This window comes from Semicossyphus pulcher, unplaced genomic scaffold (assembly GCF_022749685.1).
Source record: "Semicossyphus pulcher isolate SPU_LCO1_2020_fin unplaced genomic scaffold, fSemPul1.0.p SCAF_17, whole genome shotgun sequence".
NCBI classification, from domain to species: Eukaryota; Metazoa; Chordata; class Actinopteri; order Labriformes; family Labridae; genus Semicossyphus; species Semicossyphus pulcher.
In genome coordinates, this window is record NW_027211681.1 from 8,383,371 (window position 1) to 8,400,632 (window position 17,262).

The 17,262-nt window shown below is 43.6% G+C and overlaps 1 protein-coding gene across 2 annotated transcripts in view; it reads right to left on the minus strand.

Annotated features, from left to right (window-relative positions):
- apbb2b (amyloid beta (A4) precursor protein-binding, family B, member 2b) overlaps window positions 1-17,262 on the minus strand; it is a 44,469-nt gene that overhangs the window by 24,705 nt on the left and 2,502 nt on the right. For both annotated transcript variants that reach the window (XM_069665342.1, XM_069665341.1), the window contains exons 2-4: window positions 4,296-4,408; window positions 3,128-3,194; window positions 980-2,050 (exon numbers count right to left, since the gene is read on the minus strand). In XM_069665342.1, the coding sequence (XP_069521443.1) occupies window positions 980-2,050; window positions 3,128-3,146 (1,090 nt within the window). In that variant the 5' untranslated portion in view covers window positions 3,147-3,194; window positions 4,296-4,408. The remainder of the gene's footprint in view (window positions 1-979; window positions 2,051-3,127; window positions 3,195-4,295; window positions 4,409-17,262) is intronic.

Here is a 17,262-nt window from a genome sequence, read left to right on the forward strand (position 1 = left end):
TCTTGACATTTGGAATTATATTTACGCAAACTATTTATATTTATATAGCGCCAAATCACAACAAGTCATCTCATGACACTTTACAAATAAAGCAGGCCTAGCCCGTACTCTTTGTAATATTATTCATAGAGACCCAACATTAATCCACCAATATGCAGACCCATTGGTGAGCAGCCCTCTGCCACAATCGACTATTATACAAACTGATTTTAAACATGCGACCATGACTGACCGAACAACTAAGGGTCTCAGGATGTCATCTTGAACCAATAGGCCTATAGCGTAATGGGATAAAAAGCTTTTCTGGCAGAGCACACACAGCTACAAATACATATGGAAAGGCTCAGCTGTATTGCTGGAAAGGTCAACATCTTTCCTGTGTCTGTATGTGTGCTGCTTGCTATTGGCAGCTGGAATGATCATTGGAATGATGAACTCTACCAGAAGGTACGGACAATACAAAAGATTATACAGAGCTTAAGCAGCCCCTCTCTCTCAGCTATAGAGGAAAAATCAGAGTCGGTGAGAAAGAAAGAGAGATAATGGCAGCTACAGATTTTGTATTAACTCATAGCTAGCCTACAAGCCCTGTTCACATACGCACACACACTTCCAGTACACAGCGTGAAACAGGACGCAGCTGATCTAGTTAGCTAAACCACCCATGAGGTCATAAGGGCACTTCCTGTCTCAGAGGGATTCTGGGAGATTTGCAGGAGGCTGGCGTGTTTGTTATTCTGTTCCAGCAATGCCTGAGCTACATATTCACACACATACACACACTTGGTCACCATAAATGGAAACATGTCATCAGCAGAGAGAACTCTGAAACCACAACATACCACACAGGAGTAAAAAACACTCCAGAAAAGCACACGCATACTCACATGTAAACTATGCCAAGTGTCAGTGAATAACAGCAGCTCTAAGTTTTCTGTAATGAACTTTTGCAGCATGTTGTGTTTGTGTTAATAAGTACCTGTCTCCTCTGGGGAGTTGCTCTCCTGGGACAGTGTGGTCCAACTCAACTCCTCGTCGCTTGGGTTCAGATTCTGGATGCGGTTCAAAGCGCAGTCTGTCTTTGCGCCAGTCCTTCTGTCCTTCTTCGTCTCTGGAGAGGAGGAGGAAGAGGAGGAGCAGGAGGCCACAGAGAGCAGCGGCGTGTCCTCAGGGCTGGCCTGCTTTGGTGGAGAGGGAGGCGGAGGCACCGGAGAGTCCTTGCCTGATTTGAGGAGCTTGAGGTTGGAGTGGAGGTCAGAGATGAGCTCCAGATTTGAGGAGACTTTGTTGTTCTTCACAGGAGACTCACTTCTTATCAGTAAAGGCTTCTTCTCCTCCTGCTCCTCCTCCTCCTCCTGCTCCTCAACCACTACCATCTCATTTCCGTCTTCTTCAATCTTCATCCTTGACATCATTTCCTTCTCTGACAGGATGCTGATGTCATCGTTCTCCTCTGCCTCCATGTTCAAGTCAGAGCCTGAATCTGTCGTGTTGCCGTTCAGTTTGAGCTCCACGGTCGAGGTAACGTCACAGTCTGATTCGGTTTTCTGCTCGGGCTCTGCATCACTGTTAGTCTCTGGGTTCAGCTCAACATCCAGCCTTATTACATCATCCTCTCGGTCATTATTGGTGAGAGTGTGACTGTCATGTTCCTCGGCTGTGTTTACATTAACATCATCTGCCGTTTCTGAATTACACTCTGTGTCTGTGGGATCAGGACCGGTCGTGTTTTTGTTGTGATCCTGACCGGCTTTGCGAAGCTGGTTGACCCCGTTCTTGGCCAGTTTGGGATTATTGGGGGTTGAAGATGGGGATGAGGATGGTGATGATGGAGATGACACTGCTTCTCCGAGGCCCATGGCAGCCTGTATACTGGTGAGAGCGTACTTTTTGCGACACTTGGGGGGTGTTCCGGCGCCCTGTTTGATGACATCACTGCTGAGGAGCTGGTTATGTGAAGAGCGGAGGCTGAGTGAGGTGGGAGGCGTGGCAGCGGGGCCGTTATGATTGGTCACGTCTACTGACATCATCGTGGCACGAGACAGATCAACTGATAAAGGAAGAGAGAGGGAACAGGGGGTCAATACATTTAAATACACACATGCTTTAGCAACTGCTTACTTACTGCTTCTATGTTTCATTATATCAGCTGCTTTTTCACTGTATTGCAAAAGACTGGGGCTGTATTTTATGGTTAAACTCAATTGCAACTTACTAAATCATACTAAAAATGACGTAAAACTTCCAGAAGCTAATAAATAACTATCATGTCAGGAAATAAACAATCAAATGATTTTAGAAGGGCTGCAAAAGAGTGTGAAGTGTTCATTATTTCCTCCCCACACGAGGGGAATTACAGAGCAGATGTACAAGTTTACAATAATTAAAAGATCCAAAAAGCCTGAGGAAAGAAATCTGTCCAGTCATGCAAAACTAACAGTGTTTAATATTAATATCTACACTGAATTAATAGATCTATTATAGTAGATAGCCGATGATGTGTCCTGGGGCTGCATTTTTGGTTGGTTTGCGCTATCATAGAAATTTAAATAATCATTATACCAGAGCTTCAATGAGACTGAGGTGAACTAAGGTCTAATTAAGCATCCATAAAAGGTCTGATGACTTTCTCTGGGTTTCTCAGTGTCATCATATCAAATAAAAAGAGCAGAGAAATACAGTTGCACCACCTGTTTTTTCATAACTGTGAAAATGTATTTTGAGTAGATTTTCCACACTTTCATAGTGCTGTAAACACTTCGCTGTACACCAAATCTGCTTCGGAGATGGTACCCACTAAATTCACTCTCCACTCCTGTTCGAGTAGTGTTTGCAAAAAATTAGTGTCCAACTGTTTCAAGAAACCACAAACTGTTTAGGAAAGCTTGTGTATTGAGAGAAGGACAAACCCAGGGTTTGTGTCGGCCTTATCATAGGATTTGTTGACGTAAAATGTCCAGGCTTATCTGTTACATTTTAAAAAGTCTAGCTAATGCAGAGCAGGGATGAGGACCGGCTCAGCATGAAGAGGTGTTACCCAGTCCAACAGCATGTGTGCAAACATCTGTGTATGAACTGTGTGTGGGGTTGGGGCTGGGGGTAGTGAATGCATGTGTGCGTGTTGTACCTGACAGGAGGTCAGTCATGGACTGGCGCTGGTCACGGTTCAGGGTTCAGTGGACTCAGCTGCAGATCTGAACAGCACGGAGGGAGAAAAAAGTAAAAGGATGATGAGAAGAAGAATGCAAAGAATCCTGCGTACTCCTCGTGTTGCCCTCCGAGAACACATTCACCCATGTGGAACCCAACTACAGCTGGTTTCTATGGAGACAACACAACACTGTGTGGCAGCGAAGGACTCGAAGGTAACTCTAAGGCAATCTGAGTTGTATGCAGACAAGGGCATTAAAAGTTCATGGGAATGTTTGATTAGTATAAAAATGTTCCACGTGTTATAGACATTCACTGCGTCTCATGATCAGCCAGTTTTTTTCCCTGCCAATTGAATTCTTAAGTACGTTTCCTGTGTTCTTATTGGATTACTTGGAATGCTTGGTAGCAGTGGAAAGTTATTTTGCATCACAGTTAATATGTGTGTGTGTACTGTTTACTTTTACCCCTTTCCCACCGAAATTAGCACGTTGACGCAGGTTTTTCAGACTGCTAATAATCCGCTAATGAATGCCGATGTCTCTTTTCCCATTGCCATTGGAGTATACTCCTTTCGGTCTCTTTTCTGCTGCGCCACCGTCTGACGTCACAAAAGCAAACATATATCAAATGTTCGAGCGCTGCTTGGACGGAGACAGGCTTAATTTGTAGCTGAGATGACAAGGAGTCGCAGAAGTTACCGACGGAGCAAAGCATCGCGCTGGAAAGGGGGCGGAGATTAGCGTGTTGACGCGGGTTTTGTGTTCCCATCAATGGCGATCGGAGCCGAGGCGATAATTTCCCGGGTCTACTGCAGAGTCATTTGACCCGGGTCTGAATGCCGATTGTAGCCTTTCCCACTAAGCAAAAAAGCCAGGTGTTAGCAGGGTTTTTGACCAGCGGGAAAGCAGCTTTATATTCACTGGGATCAGCTTAGTACTTCCTAGCTAAGTCTGTTTTCAGTTCACATTAAAAGATGGTAGAAATGCATCTAAATTTATCTAAATGCAGTTAGCAGAAACAGGCCTATATTTTCAGTTATGACTGGAAGAGGAACAATATCTAAAAACAATATCCTCAGGGTTTACAACAGCCTATTTTTATGTTAAAAGCATACCGACTTGGAATTTACAGTTGCTACTTACCAGGGAACTAAGGATTGTGGGTAACTCCAGGATGGAGCGGGTCCATACTGGTAGTCAGAGGTTCTCTCTTCATCCAATCACGAGGGCGTCACTGTAGTAGCAGCAGCAGCGTCCTGAGGGAGAGACAAACATAAAACAGGATTAATGAGGAGAGAAAGAGGGAGGGCTGAACAGAGAGAGTCAGAGGACTGCAGGACACCAGAGGGACAAATAATACAGACACATCAATTATTCACAACCACGATCAAACATTAATACACAAGGTGTGTGTGGGTTTGTATATGTGCGTTTGTGTGTGTGAACATAAGGCTCATTTTGTATAGAGCTCATATTTCTTTCTTTGGTGCAGTCTTGCCAACCCTTGACTGGAACAATCATAAACTTAATGCCACAGGAGACTTGTAAACTGGTCCTATTCTGCTTTCCAACAAGTAACACGCACACGCATTACTGCATAATGCAGTCAAGACTTGTGGACAGTTCTCACCAACACACATCCTCTATTAGAAGTGGAGGGAAAGATTATAAGCGGAGTTAGAATCAACCATAAAATTCCACTTATCCCTGGCCGAGGGGTTGGAAAACCACCTGGAACGATTTTGGGGAAATATAGTTGAAAATAATGAAAGAAATGTCATCACATCATTTAACTGACAGCTGACATATTGCAGAGATATTATTCAAATTATAAGTAAGCTCATTAAAATTTTTTATATAAAACATTCTTAGTATTGTGCTTTAAAATCACAAATAACCCCTGCATCAGTGGCAGCTGCAGGGGTAAAGGTAAATGATGCAGATCCATGTGCAGCCATTTGGAGATCTGTGCTTTTAAAAAGGTCCAGTTTATCCTGCTCTTATTCATCTCATTTATCTGCATTATAATGAATTCACTGCGCATTTTGCAGAGGTCCCAGAACTCCCAGAATAGGAACTGAACTACATTGTTTTCTCCATCATCCTTTCACTGTAAGGAAAAGTAATACCAGATTAAACCCAGCCGTGAATTGAGAAAGGAGTTTGAGTCAGTGCAGTTTATATTGTGCAGAGGAAAAAAACATTTCAGTCATAATCTATCAAGCAACTGTGGTGCTCTGTGCGTGCTGTCGCTTTCCCGACTGTCTGAGGGAGATTTGTTGTGTCACCTTCGATAAATAACGCAGCAATAAGGCTGCTATGTAATTAGCCAAGCTCTATATTATTGCCATTTTGCATCACAAAGTAGAACGCATTTTCCTTGTCGTTAATCAACCTGACGCACCATTATATAACCACTGAGAAAATTCAGTATAAGCCACTGAAAGTCAATACTATCATGTTGGAACGAGGAACAAAACATGCAAACTGTTTTTCTTCTCAACTTTCACAAAATGTTCACTTAAGATAAAAGAAATAACAATGAATCTCCAGGCTTACATAACATATATATTTTTAAGGATTATGTAACTACTCGAAAAGTAGTTTGGAAAATTGCAGACTCTGATGAATGTTGAATCGCTTGACTCGGCTGGTAGATCTATCCAACAGACTGAGGAACTGTTGATCTGCCACACATACTGAGCATATACTGTGTCCTGATAGAACAGACAAACAACATCTGGTTTGTCTGGCAGCACTAGGTGTTACACTGACGGTGGTAAAAAAAAATAAAAAGAAAACCATCTGAAAAGCAGCTGTATAATTTTCATTTCAAACAACCTGTGTGTGCTGTAATATCTTTTCTCTAATGCTTGAAGAAGGGGCTTTATGAGAGATATATCAAAAGTTACATGGTGGTCTGGCCCAGATTGGTCTGTGGGAGTCACTGAATGTATGCACAACTGAGAGAAACACAAAACAAAACAAATAAACCTAGAGAGCTGCAGTATGAAATCTGCCACTGACTGACACAAGGAAATGAGGCTGATGTATCAATGTGAATCATAAAATAGCAGCAAAAATGTTGCATTCTGGGATTAGAATTACAAGGCATGCCCGGTTTCATGAATCCTGCTGCAACAAGTCTGCATACCTGGGAACATGTGTGTGTGTGTGAGACTGTATCTGTTAGGTGTGTTTACACTAAAGCATATGAATCATTTCCCATAATGCTCCTGCTCACCCGGCATTACAGGTTTGGATTGTGTTGTCTTGTGTAAGACTGCAACCGTACCAAAGAGAAACTGATTAGTGTCTTTAGTGCAGCACACACTGGGACGTTAAAGGGTGCCTGGAGGATAGGTCAAGAGTGCTGCAAGATTTATTGATCATCTTTTATGCATCTTTATTAACATTCTATAATGTTAAATCGGCAAGATCTATACTATAGATATTATAATATCTTAAAATATCCAAAGCAATGTGTGTGTTATATTTGGGGTTGGGTGGCACAGGATGTCATGACAAACTATTTCCTTTGAACGGGTACCGTGGTCTAAAAAAAGCATAGGAAACTCCTGCACTAATAAGTATAATCATGTAAAATCGGGGTTATGTCCTATTGTGTTTATACAGTATGTATATAACACCTCAAAGTGAATCTTTAAAAGAGTACTCCACTTCTTTTGCACATTATTATAACATTGTATGATTCAGGATGGTCACTAAAAAATGGATGCAACAGAACTACTAAATTCCATGCATTCTTTCTTCTTTGGTGCCTCAATTACCCACAATGCAGTCAGACTGAGACTTCTGTGATAATAACAGCCAATGAAGCCTCAATCTTTTAGCCTGAAACTAAGATGAGGAGCCGGCGGCTACCGAGGTCTGGTAAACTCCCTCCTTTCCAATTCCTGACAGGTACCCAGATTTTTTTCCATTTTCAAACTTGTTGTCATCAACCTAACCCTCATCATACTTCGCTTCACTCCCTCTGCAGTAACAAACATATGCAGTAGTACTCCTCAACACACTTTGATGTGTCAAATCTCTAACCACAGTGATTGTTGTATTGCGAGCCCAGCGTGCTGGAGAGGAGCCAAAACAACAGACTGTCACTATCCAACCTCTACAGACTGCTCTGATGCTGCCGCATCATTTCTTCTGCTTACAGACACATGTGTAATTCATAATGTAAAGTTTTTCACACATGGGTGGAGCTACAGTGCAGCAAACTTTAACTTTCAATCCCAACTCCATCTGGATATGGCTTCAAACTGGGTGGAATGACAGCGCTAATAGAGCCCGTTTTGGACCTCAGAAGACATGAAGGGCTCCCTGCAGTCCTCTGCTGTGGAAAAGGGGGTCTACAAGGCATAATTACAGGGGCCCTCTGTGGGCAGGGCTGCACTGAAAACACACAGACACAAACACCCATTCACAAACACACACATAAATAGTAAATATGAGGGTGAAGCTTCCACATGGAGTTGCTTGTAAACAGTTAAATGCATGTGCAAAAGCTGAGACACAGACAGACTGGCAGACTCACACGACACACACAGACACACACACAAAAACACACAGGGGAGGCGAGGTAATAAGATATAGGATGTGTCACAGCATGACAGTGACCTTTGACTTCTGACCCACTGGCCAACCCACCGAATGTGTGCTGTCGTATGTGTGCAAGTGTTATCGGTATGTTGGGAGGTCTGGCTCCAGTAAGAATGAAGGGAGCAGCTGCAGACGCTCCGCCGCTCTCTCTGTGTCCTTTTTTACGTGTGTGTGCAGCGTTCACCAGACTCAGGACCGAGCGCGGCGGAGACAGATTGCTTTTAAATTCATATGCCAAGTGGATGCCTGCCAGCAGTTTGATAGGCCTCTCATCCCTCCTTCCTGCCCTTCCCTCTCAAGGTTTTTCTCGCCATCCCAATTCCTCTCCTAATCCCACTTGACTTCTACCTCTTTCCTTTAGCCCATTTTCTTGCGCATTTCCTCTCCTTCTCCTTCCCTCCACGACATTCATCTTCTACCTCCAACTCCCCCCCCTCGCTCCCTCGTTCCTTTGTCTCGAAGAGAATTGCTGTCTTTTCTCATTAAAAGTGAAGAAGGTCTGTAAACTCTCATAAAACCACCCGTTTCTCTCTACAACCCTGATTTACAGCCACTCTTCCCCTCCCTCTTCTCGTCTCCCCCCCTCTGCTCGTGAGAAAGCCCATCTGTTACCAAAAAAGACTGACAAGAAAGCCGAACAGTTAGAGGCCAGGCCATCGAAAACAAAATGGATGGATTGCTGTCAGCATGGAAGGGCGTGCAGAACAGAAAACGCAACTGGGTGTTTTTCTAACTTTTTGGACGAGGACGTGAACGTGTAAGCCAGCTGTACAATAGAGGGCAATCTTCCCAGATCTTTCTTGGCTGTATTTTCATTGGCTGCAGGGAAGGCTGGACCCAGCTGCAAACTACTTCCACTGCAAGGCTGGGAAGTTAGCAACAATGCTAACCAAACACATATATCCTTGTAGCTGGATAACCACTATGTCCGACTGAATCATTTCATCCTCACAGCCTATTATATAATGCATACTCATGCACTTTTGAGAGGCCAAAACTTTTTTCAAAGTTATCCTGCTAAACTCAAATGGAGCGTACTGAGCTGAGTTTCCCAGTATTAATCACAATTGATTTTTTTTATGCCTTTTTATTGTCTATAAAGCTCTTAATGCTCAGAAACAGCCCGCAGTGCGGACTGCTAGTTGTTTTATGTGCCTATTTGTTCAGTCAGGTCTCCTGACGGCAGGTTTTATTCGACGGTCAGAACTACAGTCCACACCACTACAGTGCTTTGATTTGGTTTGTTTTGTCTATTCATGTTTTATCAACACTGTTTGATTTTAAAGTGTTTTATGTTAATGTTTTTGTGTGGACCCCAGGAAGACTAGCAACCACTCTGTGCAAGCTAATGGGGATCCAAATAAAGAATAAAGAATACAAGATGTTAGAAATAAAATCTCAGCATGTATATTCTTGTAAGCTTTCAATTAATTGTTGTCTTTTCCGCTTTTAATAACATTTGAGCTGCATTCATCAGAGGTTCTCATATCAGTAATGTTGATCAAGGTTATTCTCAGTGATCTAAAAGAGTGAGGCATGGCTAAATAGTTTGCAGCAACCAGTAAATTCATCATGGATAAAAGGGTCTACATTCAGGGACATAACACACACGTAAAAACCCTGACATCAATCAGCCCTCAACAAAGCTAACAGACGGCTGGTGACTGGTCCAGTCTGGTGCACTACAGATTAGAGGTTCTATTTCTCTCTTCACAGTATGTGTGTGTGTGTGTGTGTGTGCGTGTGTTTTGTATTCCTCCACTATAAAAAGGAAGAAGCAGGGAGGAAGCAGCAGCCATCTACAGGATCTGGTTGAGGAAGACCAGCGGAAGGGTAGAACAGCAAGGAGGCCCAGTGTGTCTCTGTGTGTGTGCATCCTTATATTGTCAATAACGGGAAATAACAGAGACAAAGTAACACCATGACTGAGACTGGAGCCTAAACAAACAATGTTGTGTACCGACAAACAAACACATGTGCGCGCATGCACACACACACGCAGTTAGAGCTCGGTGGTTTGAGCGCGCTCCCACGGCTGTACATCGTCCTTGCAGCAGCAGTCTACAGTGAGTGTGAAGGACAGACAGAAATAGCTCCTCTATAATTCCACTTGTATAGTTTAAAGAACACTCCCGACACCCTACAGCTGGGTGTGTGTTTTTATAAACCTCTCAATGCACGGTAACATATGGCTAAAGGTATCATTTTTCGCTGGCGTGGTGTCCACGGGCGAGAGAGTGAGAAGCCGAAATGACCACAAAAGAAAGGAAAATAGTGAGGAATTTTCAGGGTGTGCCAAAGAATCTCAGGCATGTCTCTTTTTCTTTTCGTGTGGGTGGGTGGGTCAGGGCGACTGGGGGCAAACAACCTCTAATTGGTCAACAAAGGAGCAGTCAACAACACACACCTTGGGAATTTAGGGGAGTGATATGAGAGAGCGTGTGCGTACATGTTCCATTCACTGACCCTGAGCAAACTTTGATCTGTACAACAATGAGTGGGTAAATAAAATACAAACAAAGGAGAAAGTGAACAGCCAGTACAAATATACGGATTATACTTGAATGAAAATGTGTCACCTGTGACAGAGAATCAGTATAAAGTTACTCTCACCTCTACCATGACTGGGACACAGGACGTTAAGGCCCAGATTGAGTTTTCCTGTTGAGTTAACACCAGCTAACGTAGCCAAAATACTGCGAGGGGTTAAAGGGTTTTGTAACAGACTCAGAAATCTGACCCCTGACACGTTCACAGATTGTGAAAACCTGTGACGTTTAAAAGACTCATTTCAGCACCAGACGCCAACAGACGACTTCCTGAATCTGGGAAACTTGGGAGCGAGTTTGCAGCAACCCCTCCCCCCATTCCCAGATCCCCCTCCTCTCTCTCTCTCTCTCTCTCTCTCTCTCTGTCTTTTCCTCCCAGCTTCACCCAGCCCCTCTTTCCTGTGGGTGAGGGGGGCGGTCGAAGGAGGGCAAGAAAGAGTACACCGAGAACACACTGACACCAAGCAAAGCACACAAGAGGGGGGGGCAGTCCTATTTCAGCCCTTAAAGCCTGCTCTCTTTGTGGGACACACATGAGCCGGCTGAGCAGCCAGTGCGACTTCGCCGTAATGAGACCGCAGCTCTTTCCTGGACGCGATGTTGAAGGCAACAAGCAGCGCCAGGAGCAGAGTCAGAGAACAACAAGTAGAGCCACGTCTGTGTTTTTATTTGTTATGTGCTCATGGTGCCTGTTTTTTATTTTTGATAAACAGAATTTAGTTATTATAAAAACTTACAGGCCCTGTGTAGTCACAGAATAGTGCAGCAAACTTTGCACAATAGCCAACCCTCTTTTTTTTTTGATAGGACAGTAAAGATAGACAGAAAATGTGGGGAGGAGAGAGTGGAGCAGACATGCACCGAAGGGCTGCGAGTCGTAGTCGAACCCACGGCCGATGTGCCGAGGTCTTTGCCTCTGTACATGGGGCAGCTGCTCTACCAACTGTGCTAAACTGCACACAAGTCTCGGTGTTTCATTGAAAGATTCCTATTTTAATAACTTTGATAATCACACAAAAGTGCGTAATGTACTAATGGGCCACATGATTCCAGTCACCAAAGTTGAGGGTGCATCGCTATGGCATTCAATTCAATTCAAGTCAAAGAACTTTATTTATCATCTATTTTCATTTGTGTATCTAAGTATCGGTGCAAACACAACACATAATCAGACAAACTACAAACAAACAGCTTAAAGGAGCGATTCGCCCCTGGAAAAAGCCCCAGTTAGTCAAAGCTGGTGTTCTCTGTAATCGATAGAAGCAATAATATTTGAAATTGGCGCCATAGCTGTGGAGAAAGTTGTACAAACAGCTCGTGGTTTCGCCCACTCTACATTCCTACAACACCCAGCGTGCATTGCGCCCCTCCCTCTGAAAGGAACGACCCAGCGAGAGACGCGGGAGTGAAACACTACCGTTTTCCAGTCAAGGACATTGATCGCTGCAGGCGATGGCTCAGAGCGGTACAGAATCCAAAATATAACAAGAATATACCGGTGGATTGTCTAAAAAATCTTCGGGTCTGCAGTCTACATTTCAAACCTGATGATTTTGAATGAGACGTGACATCGGAGGCGGGCGTCCTAGACTAAGGAAGTGTAGTTTAGCGAGCTCACTGGCGTCTACCAGATGACACATTTAACATAGTCTGGCGGAGGTTTTCCAGGACCCATTGGAGTAGCTATCCCCCAAATAGCATTTTTTCCCTACCATAATGGCATTAGCTCCCCATAATAGCATGATAGGACTGAGGTTGAAAATCAGCAAATCAGCCCTTTAAGTTTTAAAATGCCCCAATAAGTTAGCCGAAAATGTACATAAAGAATAGAGTACAGTTCCCAAACTAGCTCAGGCTTTGAGTCTGATCGAAGTAGGCTTGAAATTATTTGATTTTTCACTTTGAGCTAACCTCTGCAGGCTGACACGCTTTGACGCAGCACAATATCCACCAGCTGTCATTTAAACTTTTCAACTAATTTTATATATCATATAAGTAGCATCAGATATAAGTGAAGCACTGGGAGCAGTTTAGCATATTTGATGAAGGTAATGTACTTAATAAAAACACACAACTCTTGCCACTGTTATGTTGCGATGGCCCCCTTTACAGTCTGTCCAAGATGAGACCCATGCCTCCCCATCTGTGTAAAAGTCACGTAGGCAGAATGATAGGGCAACGTCGACGTTTGTGAACGTTGGCTGAGCCAGTCGGATGGTACAGCACCGTGTTTGTATATGAAGCATGCGCTGTTTGTTGACGCACTGTGCTTGTTTTGCTTCGGCAACAGCGTGACACTGAGTTGTTTAGCAGTCTCTGTGAAAAAAGGACTAAGGACACTTGTTCATCCAAACACGCACACACCTCTTGCAGCCTATTTGAATGCACTGAATTCATAACAACCCCACAGTTTCAAGCATCTGATCAGCAACCTTAAGAGGAACAAACATATCTTTATCCAGATTTATGTGATTTTTTTATTTTTAAAAAGTGAATGTTTTCTTTTATCAGCAAAGATCATTTGCTTAACATGATTCTTTCTGCCTCTTTAACTCTTCACTGCAAGCCTTAAAGCTCCTTTGTCCTTCGCAGTAATAGAAGCCAGCTATGTATATTAACCCTTCTCCCTGTCTCAGTGAAGACACACAGACAGACACACAGACAGACAGGCAGGCAGACAGTCAAGAACATGCACAAAAGGCCTGTCAGATTCAAGGCGAGGGGCAGAGGAATTGGAGAGAGAGAGAGACTGTGTGCATCCTATATATAGCAGAGATGTGACAGGACATCCGAGAGGACAGGGAAGTCTAGACACAAACGACACAGCTCTTACTCAGGCTGTGTGTGCGTGTGTGTGTGTGTGAGTGAGCGAGTTCAACATGGCCTTGTTATCTCACATTTCATTAGGAAGCCCGTGGCAAGCTGTTCCATGATAATGTCACAAGATTACATTGCTATCATGGCTTAGCATGATCTGATTGACTTGGAGTTCTGGCTTATAAACTGCAAGCGACTACGTCAAAGAGGGGGAGACAGTAAGAAGAAGAGACTGAAATCAGGAGGGGAGGGGGAGAGGGTACCAGCTTAAGGACAAGAGATGTGGAGGAAAGAAAACGAATCAGAGAGAGTGACTCATCAGAAAAGGAATGTCCCGTCTCTGCCAAAGGAACCACAGACACCACTGCAATGATCGCTCGCTCTCCAACACTTTAAATCATCCCCTCCATCTCGCAATCTCGTCCTCTCTTCTTCTCTCTTCACAATGGCTGCTCTTTCTTCCCTCTCTGTCTCTCTCTTCCTCCCTACAAATGGAAGTTGTCGCTCTAGTTTCACAACATTAGCAGAGCGTTATTCATTGCTTCTGATGGGGATGATACAGCAAGCTGACCACAGCTGGTGGACCGGCACTGCACCACCGCTGTTTGGGGCAAACACACACAAAGGGCCAAGACCGCCTCTCCACTCTATTTGTCAAACAGTGCAAAAAGGCCAGGAGGCAAATTCCATCACGGTGCGGTTTATCAAAGTTACGCAGCTTAATTACACAAAACCCTAATGAAACTTTTACTGCAGTTTTATGAATCACGGTAAAAGGGTTGGCTCTCCATCACACCCTTACCACAGATGTTAACTTATTATTACTCCCACCGCAGGAAATGATGTAAGCACAGGGAACTTTTCTGGTCAGGGAACCAAAATCACCACAATGACGGCGATCATGACTCAACATTCCTATCACCTGTCATCCCGCGCATTCATCACACAGGAATGAGCTTTATGCTTTATGCAGGCTCTGCATGTGGGAGTTAAATGTTACAACAGAAAGAAGAGCGGGGAAGTTGCTAGGTTGTGCAGGCTAAAGTGAGCCAGGCTTGCAGAAAGGTATTCTTGTCGGGAGCAGCTACCTCACCTGGAAAAGACTGCTTCCACTAACAAGCAAATTAAAACACGTCACATAAAAAAACACTAACAGTAATATATTCAGTTAAAGTATCTGCAAAACTTTGAATTAGGGATAGACCGATTATCGGCATTTTGACGCATATCGGCATTGGCCTTTTTTTTTTTTTATCCGACGGCCGATCAGAGATCAATTTAAAACTGGGTTATTTTGGCTCTGATGCATATGCTTAAAGGCATTTAAACAAAGTTAAGTGTTGGAGCTTGTATTATTCAAAATTTTGACGCCAATATTTTCACTTTTACTGCAAATGAATATCGGCTTCAAATATCGGTTATCGGCCTCCTTGACTACTAATAATCGGTATCGGCCCTGAAAAAACCATATCGGTCTATCTCTACTTTGAATCAGGCTTTGGCCCCTGTTTTGCATTTGGTCACCTAACAATAGTCACCTAAAATATATCACAATAACTATCAAAAACTCAAATTAAAAGCCGCATGAACGTTCCACGTGTTGTGCTTTCAGTTTTTCCATGACTCAGATCAAACACACATGTAGAAATGCACACAGTTCATGTCGGCATGTGCTGCCGGTACAACACAAAACAGCCATAAAGAGGCAGAAAGGCTGACCCAGGCAGGAAGCAGAAATGCTCCAGAGTTTAAATGTAAGGAGCAAAGAGAGCTGCAATCACTATTAGTGCTGTGGTATTGATGATGTTTTGCAAGATCAATTACTGACTGTAGAGAGCTTTATGTCTGAACTGTTGAACTTTTGGTAAGAGTCACTTATTAGAGGCATTAAATACTGTATGGCAGATTTGCTGATGATTACATATTGACTGCGAAATGCACACACAACCAAATACATGAAATCCAGTTTTAGGAGTCTTTCTTTGAGACAAATAAGATTAAGCAAAAGTCTGGGTGATGAAACAATCTTGATACAGGATTGTGATAAATTTGACGTCAATAGCAATGATTACCTTTGGATATTTTAAACTTTATGAATAGAACAAATCGGTTCTATCAAGAAATAGAACAAAAACGACTTTCTTCCAGTCACTCTTTTTAGCTCCTGGTTGTTTTTAACTTTATCTTTTAATGTGTTATAGAATTGTATTCATCTGACATCTAGCCTAGGTGTTATAAGAGAAACAAGCTAAGCATTTGTTTTTGTTTTTTTTTACATGAGACTGCTTTATTTAGTGTTTATACCGGTCTTAATTACCGGGTCTGCTTGTTTTGAAGAGGAGGAAACCTCTGCTGATAACTCAGATACTGTGCGCCTACTGCAGCTATTTCACTTGCCATGCCTTATGATCGTAGTCTTTTTGCTCCTGCATAATGCGAGTGAATCAGAATGGCCTGTTACAAGGTGAACATCTGTCTATCTATTTAAGAGTTCCTGTTGAATACAGTGAGGATGAATGATAAGAGAAGCGAAGTACAGACTACCACGTCTAAGTCGATGCTTGTTTTGAGACAGCGCAGCAGAAATCCTTGAACTCGCTGTAGTAGGCCCATTTACAGAGGCACCTGGGGCTCTGGCTTTTACAGCCTCTTTCATCACATGCTGGCTCTTATGGTGTATTTGTTTGAAAGTCGGAGCGAGTTAGAGAGGAAGGGCAGAGAGAGAGAGAGAGGCAGAAAACCCTTATGCAGCTGAACTGGGAGTGATGGAGGTCTGCGTGTGAAGGTGCAGCGATGTGGAAAAGACAACATCAGAAACAGAAACATATAAACAAAAGAGTGGGAAAGTGTGTGTCTGTGAGTACAGCGAGTGTGTGATTGCGGGTGTTGAGTCTGTATGTGTTCCTTTTCAGAATGGAAAACTTGTCAGTCCTCGCCCTGCTTCCACAGGTAATTTGTAGGCAGAATAACATGCATACTGACGACGCAATCACAAGGCAGATTTGACAGGAAGGCGGCAGAAGATCAGTGAGGGCTGCCAGGAGCTGACATGTTACACACAAGAACATTAACACACACACACAAAGAAAGAAAACAAAGACGCAAAGTAAAACTGCGTAAAGAGAAGGCAATGAGGATCGAGCATGTGGGTGCAAACTGTCAGAAAGGGACAGAGAGCGAGACAGATAGACAGAGCGACAGATGGAAACAGAGAAAGGGGGCCCAATCATTCAGTTTCACACCCTGCAGGATGAACAGGGCCTCTGTGCTCCTTCTCTGTTCAAACACACCTCACGGCTGTCTGCTCCCTGCAACAACAATGCACAGATACACACACACACACACTGCAGCCTGCCTGACAGTGGGCACAATAACCCTATTGAGAGGCATCGATAGGGGGCTGAAAGTGAAGAGAATGAGATCGAAGAAAAGATTGACAACACACACACACACACACACACAACATACAGCCTCCACACATAAACACACTGCAGTTTAATTCATCATTCATCTGTCCAATCTGATCAGACTCTTCACACACACAAATGCACACTAGTTTGGCCAAGGGCAGACCGGCGGTATTGTTTCACAGGGGAAGCAGGGTGGTGATAACGGATCTCAGCGTTCTTTATCTGATTGCTCACACACACACACACACACACACACACACACAGTGACACACATTCACGCACGGTCACACAAGCATGTGCGTACATGCACACTTCCACCACCCTTTCCCATCAGCTGTTGTGCATGACCTCGACCACACGCAGACTAACAGGTTGGTGCTGCAGGGCAAGAAAGTCCCAACACCACACACAAACATTTATAGTCGGGCTGGGATAAATAAACCCAATCTGCAGAGCACTTTGCTGCTAGCTGATATATCGAGGGGTATTTCTGGTTGTGTGTGAGCTTCACGAGGTGACAGCTTACATTACTGAAGTGCTATTTTATGTCCATCTACAGTGTTTATGCACCCTCAAATGCATGTGTCTCCTTTATTTTGCATCTTTCTGTAGTGACATAAGCTAGCTCAGCAGAAGAGGGGCCATCTTAAAACTGAGGCTCTTTCATAATACCACTGCTAAACAAACACGAGCACGCAAGAACAGTCTGCAGTG